Genomic DNA, 13,759 nt, shown 5'->3' on the forward strand with positions numbered 1-13,759 from the left:
AATTAATATTGTTAAAGTTTATTATCATTATTATTATTCTATATAATTTACTGAGAATTATATGATAAATGTTTTATAATAGCTGCACAATCAGAAGGTATTTCCAACACTGATAGTGTTGGTACACATAGTGACATTTCTGGGCATACTACAATCTCAGGGAGGCCCAGAATGGATGTGGCTTGTGTGTTAGATCTACAACAATCAGAAGATTTAGCTCAAAGAAGAAGAGCTTTGGAAGAAGTTAGGCAGGCATGCAATCTTGTGAATTTTAATATGCACCATATTCAGGTAGAAATTTGTTCCATTACTGAAACTTATATAACTCAATTTTAAATCCATAAATAGCCTGCTTCATTGATTTCGCAGTTTGCAAAGTTGGATTTTGGAGAGACAAAAGTACTGGATACATTCTACAATGCAGATGTAGCTATTGTAGACTTAAGTATTCAGGTGCAACAGTGTGCCTTGTTTTATCACCTTGGTGTTAGAGAAAGTTTTAGCATGAAAGAAAATATTTTGTTGTATAATGATATAGACACAGAGGCAACCATCAGACTGAAGGTATATTTGTATAGTTTTAATATATTTCATTGAAAAATCATCTTTTAACATAAAACTTTATAATGTGCAGTTATCTTGTGGCAGCTATACATTTGTTTCATATCGTGTGCTAGAATGTGGTTCATGTGTTGCAACAAAACCAACTACTACTAGAATTACAGGAGAAGAAGCAATAGATCCAAGGCAACATCTTACTTTAAAGCTTAAAAAATTATTCCAAGATGTTCAAATACAATCTAAGTATGTTTTGACTTTCATTGTTATTATATGCTCCTTATGTAGATAAGAAAGGAAAACATTCTTTGTTTTAATTACAGTGAGGCCAGCTACTTAAGACCACTTGATAGTTAAGGAAATAAACAGTGCTAATATTTTATTTATTGTATTTTTCGTATACTAAACTCATATGAAATACATTTTGAAGTATGTTATACCATAATATCGCAATAATTTTATTTATAACGCTATAAACAACAAATATTTTTAACATTTTCTCAGATTAGGTCGTTATAACAGCGGACAACTACTTAAGATCAAATCAGACTAATGCTATAAATACAAGTAAAATTAATGAAACTTGGTAATTGCGGAAAAATAAAACTTAGAAAGTAGGTAGTAACGCGTTGCACTCCCTTTTTATCGTATCACTTCTTCACAAGAAGTGGCATAGACTCAATCAAACGACGACAACGCTCGACTGGAATATTATTCCACCCTTCTTGAATAACAGCATACAGTTCGTTTCAATTTTTGGGCTTTTTATATATTTTATATTTGTCCACATCAATCTGTAGCATCTCAATAGGATTGAGGTCTGGAGATTGAGAAGGCCATGGTAAAATGTTTACATTTTGCTGACTTAAAAATTGTTTAACCCTATAGGCCACGTGTTTCGGGTCATTGTCAGTTTGCAAAATCCAGTAGCTGGCCACCACTGTATGTCATGTTGAGGAAGATATTTTCTTATCTTATCATTTTGTACATAAAATTGAGTTCAATGCATTTGCTGTACAATTATGGAATTTTACTGGAAGACATGTAATGAACTTGAACTTATTATACTATACCTATTTGATTTTTATAGAGCACATATGAAAGAAACGTTCCTAGCGGATTTACGAAAAGCACGCGAAACGTATTCGGGAGAAGAACTTTCTAAAGCGCTGAAGAACATGCGTAAACGCTTAGATGATCCAAACGTTTTGTCTGGAGAAGTTGTTTTGAATGTCCTCATCTCCTTCCGTGATATACAGGTAACACAGGAGTGTGTTTTGTTTAAAAAAATACTTTATTCGCTAATTATTTTTAACAATTACTAGGACTACGATGCAATGGTACAATTAGTCGATGATCTGAGAACGATTCTGACTCATAAAAATTACACCAATACTCCGGCTATTCGGTACTTATACGCGTTCGCGTTAAATCGACGAAATAAAGAGGGGGATAGGGAAATGGCGTTAAAAGTTATAGAGACAGCATTGGAGAAGAAAGAGAACCATGTTCCTGATATGTTATGTCTGTGTGGAAGAATAAATAAGGATAAATTCGTAGAAAGTAGGCACACCGACGAAGAAAGTTTAAAAAATGCAATTCATTGGTATAGGAAAGGTTTTGAGGTACATTATCATCTGTATCATTTGTATCATTTTTCAGTAGAGAAAATCTTTAAATTACATACTTCTTCTTAATTCTAATTGCTGTCTCTAGGTCCAGCCAAATGAATATGCTGGAATAAACCTCGCCACGTTACTAGTTATAGCAGGAAACGAATTTTCGAAAAGTGAGGAGTTGCAACACATAGGCATGGTACTGAATAATCTCATTGGCAAGAAAGGCAGTTTATCGAGTTTAAAGGATTATTGGGATGTAGCCACGTTCTTTGAGATCAGTGTACTGGCTGAGGATTATTCGAAAGCAATTCAAGCCGCCGAGTGTATGTTTAAACTGAAGCCGCCAAACTGGTATGTACCAGTCAGGACTGCAGTATTGTCAATTGATGAAGTAGTAGATACACTGGATATTAATGATATCTCTTATTAAATAGGTACCTGAAATCGACAATAGGGAACATATCGCTGATAGATAGGTTTCGTAAAAAGAATGAGGAAGCTGAGGTTTCGCCAGAGGAACAAATATTTAGTTTTTGGATGGACTACTTTGTCGAAGCAGCAAAAGCGGAAGTTGGAGATAATATACGGTTTCCAGTAAGTTGATAAATGGAATCGTTCTACAAAGGATCCAGTTTCCAATTCGGGAGACTATGGCTTATAATATTGTGTTACCAATCCAGCTTACTTCTGTACATTTTGGGTCAAAGTAAGAACAATATAAAACTGCTCTTAGTGCAGGTTCTTAGACTGACTATTATATTGAATCAAATTTCTATTATGATCCCATCCAATGTGAAAGATGTATTAGTCACTGACCTTTTGATTTCAGCTATTAGTGCTGGAACCAACGAAGATCTTCATGCCGAGCTATGTAAACGTTAACCTCGGAGCGGAAGAAAAATCTGTACAGATTTGGAATTTGTGCTTGGACAATATGAAGAACAATTGCAAACAAGTTCACGATTGGTTGTTTACCGCGAACATGATACGTAGCGTAAGCTTGTACAAAAGAGACGAACGCTGTCTTTTTTTGTATGTCCATCAGAACTCTGACGATTTCCAAATGTATTTCCCGTCGGTTCAATGCAGACAAAGATTTTATGATTTAATCTTGGAAATGACCAGAGATCAAGAGGGTATGGTTACAGATTTAGATGCGTACATGACTGACGACAGAATGAAGGTGTGTAAATATTTTTTTGATTAATAATTATCTTTGATGAAATTTACTTTATCAATATTTGTTTATTAATAGTTCGAGTATGAATTGGATGATCAAAACAAACGAATAATACTCGGTAAGGGTACATACGGAGTCGTCTATGCTGCTCGTGATCTGAACACTCAAGTTAGAATTGCTGTCAAAGAAATACGCGAACGGAATCTGGGAGATGTGCAACCTTTACACGAAGAGATTAAATTACACAGTCAACTGAGGCATAGAAATATCGTACAATATCTGGGATCTGTGAGCGAAGATGGATACTTCAAAATATTTATGGAGCAAGTTCCTGGAGGTAAATGAAAAAAAGTAAAAGAATTTAAGGAGGAACTATATGTATTTATTGTTCTTTTACTTCTTTAGGAAGCTTATCAGCTTTACTGAGATCAAAATGGGGCCCTTTAAAGGAAAATGAATCTACAATTGCTTACTACACTAAACAAATCCTTGAAGGTCTTAAGTATCTCCATGATCAAAAAATTGTTCATCGAGATATCAAAGGTATAATATAATATATAAAAATTGTATTTATGCAGACTTCAGTATTTTCATTTTAATTATTACTTGTAGGTGATAATGTTTTAGTAAACACGTACAGTGGGGTGGTAAAGATTTCAGACTTCGGTATGTCAAAACGACTGGCCGGTTTATGCCCGAGTACAGAAACATTTACTGGAACATTACAATATATGGCACCGGAAGTCATCGACAAGGGACAACGTGGATACGGTGCTCCTGTAAGTTACATTTTTCGTATATACTTTTCTTTATTCCTAAAAGGAAAATCATAAATTGTTATAATTTACAATGTAGGCAGACATTTGGTCCTTGGGTTGTACAATAGTTGAAATGGCAACTGGTAAACCACCGTTTATTGAACTGGGATCCCCTCAAGCTGCAGTTTTTAAGGTAATAAATACGAACATTACATTAGGTAAAATGTAATTTCGAATATATTTTAAAAGTAATTTTTTAAAAGGTTGGATATTACAAAATACATCCCGAAATACCATCGGAGCTATCTGAAAGAGCAAAGAATTTTATACTGCGTTGCTTCGAACCAAACCCGGACATTAGAGCATCGGCAGCTGAATTATTAGAAGATCCATTTCTGAACGAGTATGTGATGCATATAAATGAATTGCAACATACATAAGTATATATGTGATAATGTTTTTTTTTATATGCGTAGAAAAAAGAAGAGCAATCGATTAGTGGCGCCACCTGATTTTAGTAGAAGTATATCAGTACCTGCGGACCGGCTCGAACGCTTAGGAAAATCAGATAAAACGAACAATAACCATATTGTTTCTGCTTCTCCTATGCAGACATCGCAATCCGATGACAGGTAACGCAAACATTTTATTCATTTCAATGTATAACTGTGCGAATAGTCATGTTGTTTCAATTTGTTTATAAACAGTTGCATTTTTGTTGCATAGTTGTTTAAAACGACTTCGTACTTTTGTTTTGTCTTAATCAATGTTATTCAATGAAATTTATAACAGTGATATAACGAATAGTATTTTTTTTCGAATAATAAATCTGAATACGTTGTACGCAATGTATTTGAACGCGTGGTTTGCGCTTGAAATTTTTTTTGTATATAATTTAATTTTTTTATTGCGTTATTAAATTCCTTTACGATGAAATATAATCAAAAAGTGTTACGTACAGTGGAGGGTTGACAAAGTCAAGCCCGCTGAGGGAGCGCAGTCCAGCACACCTTCTGTCTCCCATCAGAATGCCCACTGCAACCCTTTCTTTTAACAGGTATGGTACTAACGTTATAGATCAGGGGTGGCCATAGCGCGGCTCTTATGCAAATAAAATGTATGTATGAAATATGGCTGACCGGGGGGAGGGAAGATCTGTGGGTAAACTTTGAAAAATTGAACTGATTTTTCAGTTTCTCATTGTTTGTTTTGTTATCAAAGATAAATAAATGGCTCTTTCAAATATTTCTTCCTGAAATGTGGCTTCCAAAGGTAGTGTAGCTGGCCATCCCTGTTATAAACGATTAAATCTGTCCATAAAAAATGTAGTAAATAATAGTAATTTGTATTATGGATAAAAAAAATTTATCTGAAATTAAATAAGAAGTTAATCGTTATTAACACTAGTTAGATCGTATAGTTGATTAATATTTGCGCGATGCTTTGTGTTGCTAAACGTTCATGTGTTGTGGGCAATGGAGCTTCCTGTTTGTAATCGTAATATGTGTAATTCATTATATCTTATAATATAACAAGGAGAAAGAGTATGACCTCTATGCTATTTTAATTTCTCTTGTATCGAGTTCGAGCTAATGATACTGTGAACTGAAGCTTAGTGTACTAAATGAGAGTACAACGTAAATGTATTGAAAACTTGACTTATGTAACACTATTGGTATACCTTTCAATTACATATTCTTTAGACTTTTTTTCAAACACTGTTCAGAATATATTCATAACTTTAATAATTGTCTATATGTATTCAGGTTTATTTAGAACATTTACCAGGAAATATTCTTGCCCTTATAACACATGCATAAATGTAAATGTAAAATTCAAAGTGTAAGGATGTAATTATAAATAATGTTTGGGAATAACTTTGTTTCTTCATATTTTCAGTACAATAGGCAATACACCGTCTATAGAGACAAGCGAAACCGACACAGCGGGAGCTTCAATGACTAGGAGAAGTTCCTCTGGCGGTTTACTCTCGCCAGAAGTTGAATTAGGAGGTGACAAATCATAACGAACTTCGTAATATATAAGAGGAACATTTCATTTTAATATACTATCTTGCTAACAGGTCAGCCGGGCCAGAAAACCGGCGAAGAACAGGAAGGTTTCTATTTGTTGAAAAAAGACAGTCAAAGAAGAATGACATTAACCAGAGTTCTTACTCAAGACGAGGCGAAGATTTGTGAAGTGTGGATGAGAGGAATACATCAAGCCGAGGGTGAAATTGTTTTGCAAATGGTAATTATTTTTTTTATTTGTATTAATGTAACGTACGTATTTTAAATAACATAAATCCCGTTGATTTTCAGAGTCATTTAGTGCTATTAATGCGTGCTTTGAGAGACTACATTGCGGAACAGAACCACGAAGTAATCGTGACGGCCATCAGAACGTTGAAAGAAGAACTAGACTTTGATTCCACTGCTATTAATCACCTTAATTTAGCTATTTATCTGTTTCAAACGGCGGTGAATGAAGTTCTACGAATGCATAGCATAAAACCTCATTGGATGTTTGCCTTGGATAATTTAGTGAGAAATGCAGTTCAAGCCGCCATCACTGTACTCTCTCCTGGTAATACTGCAACGTATTTTTTTTTTCACAAAATAATATTTTTGAAATTATTTTTATAAGCTAGATTCACACGTTTCCGCGTTGTCTGGTGATGTACCAGATGTGTATTGTATACACATGTCAAGTGTAGTACATGTGGAGATGGGGCGTATCATCGTGTCAACTCTAAAAATATCTCAAGGGAAGTCATCACCAGTAATAAGGGATCTCTTGTGAATCTAGACTTCAGTGAGCAAGTCACTGCTTTTCATGAGTGTATACCGAGAAACCACTTTGAAACGAGCCGTGGCTCTTCATATATCATTTACAGAACTCGGTGCCAATCTACTTGGTCAAGAACGCGTGCAATCTGGCGGTCAAGGCCCAGAGGAAGGTTCGACGTCCGGTGTGTCGACAGTAAATTCTGTGAAATCTCAGAAAACTGGTGATTCCGTGGACAATAAGTACTGGAAAGAGTACCGAGATCAAATGGGGGCTATAAAAATGGAGAATATGAAATTGCTTCAAGAATTAATCGAAAGTCAAAAGTCGTATCAAACATTATTGCAGCAGGTTCTTGAAGAGCAAAGGTCTCAGGTTAATACTTTGACGCGACTTTGCGAGAATATTAACAAACGAACTATGAGACAAGAATCAGGGTAAGATTCTATTCACTTTTTTTTTTTTTACATTCAGATACAGATAAATATGTTATAGTTTCTCTGAATTTTTTACTTTTTATAGTTACAATTCGTCGATATCTGGAAATATAGCACAACAGCCAATTTCATTGATTGTTAGTGATACACCTTCTAGTACAATTTCATGTACCGATCAGGCTCTTGTTGAGTGGTTACAAAACCTTCAAATAGACGACGTGTCAATTGAAAGGGTAAGTATTGTGATTTACATTATTGTATTTCTATTGATTACTATTATTTCTTATAGTTTTTGTACGAGCAATACACATTGGAAGATGTCTTGAATTTCCTTACACGCGAAGATATTCGCAGACTTAATCTCAGGTAAATATAAAGGGTTTTTTTTTACATTATTTCAGGTTAATATTTGACATATTTTTTGTTTGTTTAGAGGTGGAATTGAATTAAGGATATGGAAAGCTATACAGAAGCATCAACAAAGTGATAATTAAATTGTGGTTTGAAAAGTATGCCACATTGGGATTGATTTTTAAGCGAATGGTGAACTCCATGCAGGGTAAAATACTTGTTGAACAAAGCTGCCACGAAACAGTAACGGCCAATGAGAGCAAAGTTACTAGATAATTCGAATCGAATGAGATACCTGTGTCGTTTGTTAAAATACTACCCGTGAAGTCAATCTGCACGGAAAGTTTTAAATGCACAATGATATTATTAGTTTATCTCGTAGTTCCTAAATATAGAGTATTTACTAGTTGCAAGACAGGTGTGTACATATAACAAATTTTGCATATATATATTGATTCGTTTTAATATGAATTTGTTCAAACTCTTGAAAGTATATTTAACGATAATAAATTAAATGTTGTATAGAAATTAGTATTACCACGTTGAGATAACTATACACACACACACACACAGTGGTTATATGCAAAGTTTGTATATTTCGAGATCATCAATTTCACTCGACTTGTTAATCTAGAATATCGATCTTGCCAAGTTTGACAGCATATGCAATAATTGTTATTTATCTAAATGTTAAAAAAAAAAAGTTCAGTAATTCAATCTATTCGTCATGTCCACGTGAATTTGACGTAACTGCCAGAGTAAAACTGATATTACTGAGATATGAAATATGTGCACATGTAGAAAGATGCCTTGTATTTTCGTGTTCTATGAATCATTGTTGCCAATGCACGTGATGTGTTTCGCTTCACTATGCATCGTTACAATTTGAGTCGCGCGAAATTCGTACAAACACAATGAAGAAGAATGTCGAACGATCGTTTATCCTTTATTCTGCATAATCATCAAAAGCGCGACAAGTGTAGTGCCTTACAAAACCAGTGTAACAGTACAAGTGAAGATGTTTATTACCTGCAAACGATGAACGTTTTTGTTGTTGGTAGTTCTCTATATATATATATATTTCTCAAGAAAGGATTTATGTAAGCTTAAGTCTTCCTAGATACGCACGGAAACATTTATTATAAAAAAAAGAAGAAAAGAGAAAAAAAAAAGAGTTCTTGCATAATATATATGGTAGTTGTGTATATATATAAAGTGCTTCTTATTAGTTCGTAGTAGAGATTTGCAATTAATCGTGCGCCTAAAATTTTACGAGATTTTTGTAGATACGAGTTTTTATATAACAGTGGCAGATTTCATGCTTTGTACGCGATCTTTTTTTTCCCCTCTCGTGGGAAACTCATGCTTCCTTTATACACGATTTTTCTGATACTCTTCCATTTCAACTTCCATTGCAACGATGCAGCATAATTACGCCGGTCAATTGAAATAAGTGCCTAATTCACGTCAGGGAATACACATGACAGTGTTTTCAATGCAATTACATCAAAATAATCAGGGGATCAACCGTTGCTTTCTATATTTCAACTGCCAAATACGCTGTATATTAAATTTACTTTAAAATACAACATTATCTTAGATACATAAATCGACACTTGATACTAAATCCCCTAATTATTCGGATCAACATTTTCCCGTCAAACAAGAAAAGAGCCTTAATGAAATATCACCTGCCAGGATGTTCCAGTTGCCTCCAAGTGTTCGCGTTTGAACAAGTTAGCCTTGCCTCGAACGCGAATATCTCGCTTAATCGTTAAGAATATTTTCACACTGCTGTTTTCATTCACTGTACTCGATAAGACTAATTATCCTCGTTACCTTAACAGGGCTGAAATTTGTAATAAAGGTTCCAGCAGCAAACAGACAAACCATGTTTCTCTTCTAATTTACATCGAACAACCCCAGTCTCTCTTCAGTCTCCAGTTCCCTTGGTCCAAAAAAGAAAAAAAAAGGGAAAAAGTGGTGGCGTTTAATTGAAATCGAAAGTAAACGAAGATTGCCTGAGCGATTCCCGGAGGCGAAAGGGTCGAGAGATCGAAGGGGGAAGAAGAGACGAGTACGTGATCGGTTGGAGGGGTCTCGATCGTCGTTTCTGACAGTTCTCCATTGATATGGATGAGGCGTTCTCTCTATCCGGTCGCGATGCTCCGTTTAAAAGATAAGCCAAATAGATTCGCAGCTCATTGACAGAGGAGGAGGATCCTCCTCTGTCTCTCCCTACGCTGTCTTCTCCGTCTCTTTCCTAGAGATTATTCCAGTGATACGATCTGGTTTTCTCGCCGAACGGGGATAGAGAAAAAGCGTCATCGTGCTTTCATCACGCGTGATCTCCTCCCTTCTCTCCCTCTCGATTTCCTTTTCGTTGCGTTCTCGTTCGTAATTGGTGGGAAGAGCGAGAGAGAAAGAAAAAATAGAGAAGGAAAGTTTTTATAGGATGGAAATGGTTAGAAGGGAGTTGGAAAAATTTTTGCAGGAAAATGAATGCAACCCGCGGCGTAAAATTGCAAAAGTTTCGGACACTCTCTGCCACTCAATGACGAACGAGGGTTGGACCTATTCATTTGCACTACAATAAAGCCCGCGGCTTATAAACGCGCGCGCCCCAGCAGCTCCAACTAGCCGCTTATTTTCCACCTCCGTCCCTTTTATTTATTTTTCTTTTTATTTCCTTCTCTCTCGTTGCGACTCTCCACCGACCGTCGTTCCACGGTACGCATTAGCACGCGTGCGTGGAATTATTTAGGTGGTGCATCGTGCACGTGAGCGGCATTTTTTCGAGGAGTTTTTCTTTTTCTCTCTCTCTCTCCCTAGTTTTTAAACCCTTTTCTGCTGTATTTCGTACGAGTGGAATGTATTTGTCCGATTTCGTTGGACGAGGAGAGGGTGAAATAGGAGTAGTCTCTAATGTCGCCTTACTTGAGACGGCGAAACGTTCCACCGGCGGGGGGTTTATCATTAGCAACTCGATGAAACGGAAGTCTCGCAGAGGGGGAGAGTAGAGAGGAACTAGCGATCGGTCGGTTCTTTGCAGACATAAATGTTAATGTTCCTTTGTCGGGCTTCCGCATATATTACCGGAGGTGCACGTGAAATTCGCGGAATTTCACGAGAGTGAAATTCACGGTTAAGTGATTCGATTGTGTGATTCCCGGCGTAGGGTGGCTTTCTTTGGAAGGGTTACCGGTTAATATTCTCCCGCGGTTCTGTTTCATTTTTATTCCTCGTATAAATTTCTAACGATTTGACTACGATGTGAATTTTGATAAGATTTATCTTGGATGTACTTTTATATTCTTTTGTATTATTTCACTTTGTGTTGGTTAGTTTGAAGAGAAATTTACATTTAGTTGGAATCGTGCGTATATATTTGCTCTAGTTGATAACGAAGGAATGAAAAGCGTGCACCGAATCAGCATTAAATCAGCTTCCATCGGCTTTAAAGGGGAGAACTCGGTAGTGGTAATTTCACGGGATGGATGGACGAGGATGGTAGCACCGTCGAAATCGCAAATAAAGCGGCGCAAACATTCGGCGTCCCGACGCAATCGTGGCCCCGGCTCGAACCGGAAGGGTTGTCCGCCATCGGATCGGGATACAAATCCCAGGCTGTCTGGCCGGCTTTCTGCCGTTTCTCCCTCGGTCTCTCCCTCACTCTGTTTTTCTCCCTTACTCTCTCTCTCTTTTTCCTCTTTTTTTCCTTCTCTCCTCCTTTCTCTCTCCTTTTCTATATTTCCTCTCCTCTCTCTCTTTCCCAATATCTCTTCTCCCTCTCCCCCCTTTTCCCTTTACCTTTTAATTAACTAACTGCGCCCGTGGAGTAACTAAAGAGGATCCGCGATTTTCGAAGCAGGAGGCTTTCAGCGCCGCCCGAAATAATCTATTTGCCCGAGTGAAAGGCTAAATAAGATTATCGCGTCAAGAAGAGCCAGAGAGAGAGAGAGAGAGAGAGTAGAAGTAGATAAAACGTGAAATCCTAATTTCTTTTTCATTATCCCTCCAACTAATGGTAATTCTTCTTTCCGTCGCCTCACGATTCTCTCCATTCGCAGGAAACGAATTCTCCCGAGAAATCAATTCCCTCTTTCGACTTTGTACAATTACCCTGAAACATCGTGCAACGTGCTTCCGATTGTTCCTCTCCATGAATAAGAAGGTACCTGTACTTTTTTTTTATCCCCAAATTCGACGTCTCGCGGTACGAATGGTCGCCGAGGAGAGGCAGACAGGGCAGAGGAAGTAGCGGGAAAGAAGGAGACGGTCGATGGGACGATTAATCTGGCCGGAAAGCGAAATCATCCTTTCCGGCCGCTTTCTTCGACGCAGACCGAGCGAAGAAGGAACTTATGAACGTCCTCTTCCCGGGGATTATGGGGAGAACAATGAAGGCTGACTCGCCGTCTCCTCGTTTTCACGGAGTGACACCTTGTTCCCCGGGACTAATTACTTTCGGCTTAAAATCCTTAATTTGTTGCTGAAAGGCCGGCGACGGGTCTCGTTCCCTGATAAGATCGTCCTCCGTGTCCCCTTGCTCCCTTTCCTCTCGCTGAAACACATTCAAAAAGATAATTCTTTCGGCGGGGAAAGAAGCTCGCGGTGGACGTCGTACGTTTCAATCTCACTTTTTCTTCCTTCCTTTTTCTTTTTTTTCGTAAATGAAAGACAGTCGAACAATAGGACAAAAAATCTTCAGAAATGCGAACCTTAAATTATTTTAATACGCTTCATTTTCCAACGTTGAGAAAAAGACAGGCGGAGAGAAGATTTTCGTTAATTATTCCATCGGTTTTAATAAACCTGAAAACTTCTCTTACCTACCAGAAATAAATTGATAGCAATTATCCAGGCTAATGCAGATCTGCATAAATTGCCATTTGCATATCAGCCAGGCAGAATTGCCCCTTTCCTCCTACTACTCTTCCCACCCCTAAGTAAGAAACCATAAAAGATGGGCCAGCTTTTGCAACCCCTTTACCCGTTACCCTCACGTTGCAATTACTCATCGAAACGACTTAATTAAATAGCACATAGTCCCTCCGTAGGTTGGTCGGGGAAACGAGCATGCGGGTCAGTTTGAGCCGGCGCGGCGGGACAAAAATGGTGGGTGGCACGGTGGAAAATTAGCCGCGCGGTTGGCAACTTCTGGCGAAGGAAGCATTGGTTCGATATTGAATCGCGTCTGCACCCTTTCTCTCGTCTCGTAACGTCCAACGTTGCTTTCGGTAGGGAGAGACAGAGAGAGTTTTACGAGGCAACAGATGTACCTGATACATATTCATATCAGCGCTCCACCACGCGCCGTGTTATTGTTACTGTTATTATTGCCAGGGCAGGAGTCAGGCCGTCGTAATAGCTCGAAGAAGAACGTACGAGAGTAGACGGAAGGATCTGACCGTGCTTAATTTCACCACGGAGAATAGTTATTGCTATCGTTCTGCACTTTGAACTCCGCGAAATTAGCGGGATTTCGAGATTCTACGGGAATTCTCGTGTTCTGCTGCTGTTACGTTAACTTTGCACATGAGGAAAGATAAGAGAGTTTACGGTCACAGTTTCATATTTAGAGGTTAGGAAAATTTCGTGTAATTTTAATTCCGAGAATGAAGAAATTTCTGAAATTCTATTTAGGTAAGTAAACTTTGCAGATTAGAGACTTCAATTAAGGAAAATTCTATGTGATCTCCTTAGAGGCGTTCGTTAAGGTTAACTTTGCAAACGAGGAAAAGCAACAGACTTTATAGTCACAGTTTCGAATTTAGAGGTTAGGAAAATTTCGTGTAATTTTAATTTCGAGAATGAAGAAATTTCTGAAATTTTATTTAGGTAAGTAAACTTTCCAGATCGGAGAGACTTTAATTAAGGAAAATTCTATATAATCCCCTTCGAGGCGTTCGACGGCCGCAAACATGGCGGCCGCGTGAAAGGGTGATTTCAGAGGTCGGGATTTTCTCTATGGCGCGAACTTACAGGCGGCGGAACTTCTCTATAACGCGGCCGAATTAATGGCAATTAATGGCATCCGTGTTTGCCGGCTGGCTGTACACAAAG

At 37.6% G+C, this 13,759-nt stretch overlaps 1 protein-coding gene across 2 annotated transcripts in view; it reads left to right on the plus strand.

Moving 5' to 3' along the window:
* Nucleotides 1-7,925, plus strand: part of LOC108573905 (mitogen-activated protein kinase kinase kinase 15) — an 8,082-nt gene extending 157 nt beyond the window's left edge. Inside the window, exons 2-23 of one of the 2 annotated variants that reach the window (XM_017936390.1) lie at nucleotides 83-291; nucleotides 370-564; nucleotides 635-804; nucleotides 1,649-1,817; nucleotides 1,884-2,183; nucleotides 2,275-2,528; nucleotides 2,612-2,771; nucleotides 3,007-3,360; nucleotides 3,433-3,694; nucleotides 3,763-3,900; nucleotides 3,970-4,136; nucleotides 4,213-4,308; nucleotides 4,379-4,518; nucleotides 4,592-4,747; nucleotides 5,077-5,172; nucleotides 6,015-6,127; nucleotides 6,199-6,368; nucleotides 6,440-6,704; nucleotides 7,015-7,342; nucleotides 7,428-7,575; nucleotides 7,632-7,708; nucleotides 7,776-7,925. In XM_017936390.1, coding sequence (XP_017791879.1) covers nucleotides 83-291; nucleotides 370-564; nucleotides 635-804; nucleotides 1,649-1,817; nucleotides 1,884-2,183; nucleotides 2,275-2,528; nucleotides 2,612-2,771; nucleotides 3,007-3,360; nucleotides 3,433-3,694; nucleotides 3,763-3,900; nucleotides 3,970-4,136; nucleotides 4,213-4,308; nucleotides 4,379-4,518; nucleotides 4,592-4,747; nucleotides 5,077-5,172; nucleotides 6,015-6,127; nucleotides 6,199-6,368; nucleotides 6,440-6,704; nucleotides 7,015-7,342; nucleotides 7,428-7,575; nucleotides 7,632-7,708; nucleotides 7,776-7,836 — 4,028 coding nt within the window. In that variant the 3' untranslated portion in view covers nucleotides 7,837-7,925. The remainder of the gene's footprint in view (nucleotides 1-82; nucleotides 292-369; nucleotides 565-634; nucleotides 805-1,648; nucleotides 1,818-1,883; nucleotides 2,184-2,274; nucleotides 2,529-2,611; nucleotides 2,772-3,006; nucleotides 3,361-3,432; nucleotides 3,695-3,762; nucleotides 3,901-3,969; nucleotides 4,137-4,212; nucleotides 4,309-4,378; nucleotides 4,519-4,591; nucleotides 4,748-5,076; nucleotides 5,173-6,014; nucleotides 6,128-6,198; nucleotides 6,369-6,439; nucleotides 6,705-7,014; nucleotides 7,343-7,427; nucleotides 7,576-7,631; nucleotides 7,709-7,775) is intronic. The other variant, XM_017936391.1, reaches the window with a different exon arrangement.
* Nucleotides 7,926-13,759: the final 5,834 nt, after the last annotated feature.

The sequence above is a fragment of the Habropoda laboriosa genome, unplaced genomic scaffold (genome assembly GCF_001263275.1).
Source record: "Habropoda laboriosa isolate 0110345459 unplaced genomic scaffold, ASM126327v1 scaffold111, whole genome shotgun sequence".
In the NCBI taxonomy this organism is placed as follows: domain Eukaryota; kingdom Metazoa; phylum Arthropoda; class Insecta; order Hymenoptera; family Apidae; genus Habropoda; species Habropoda laboriosa.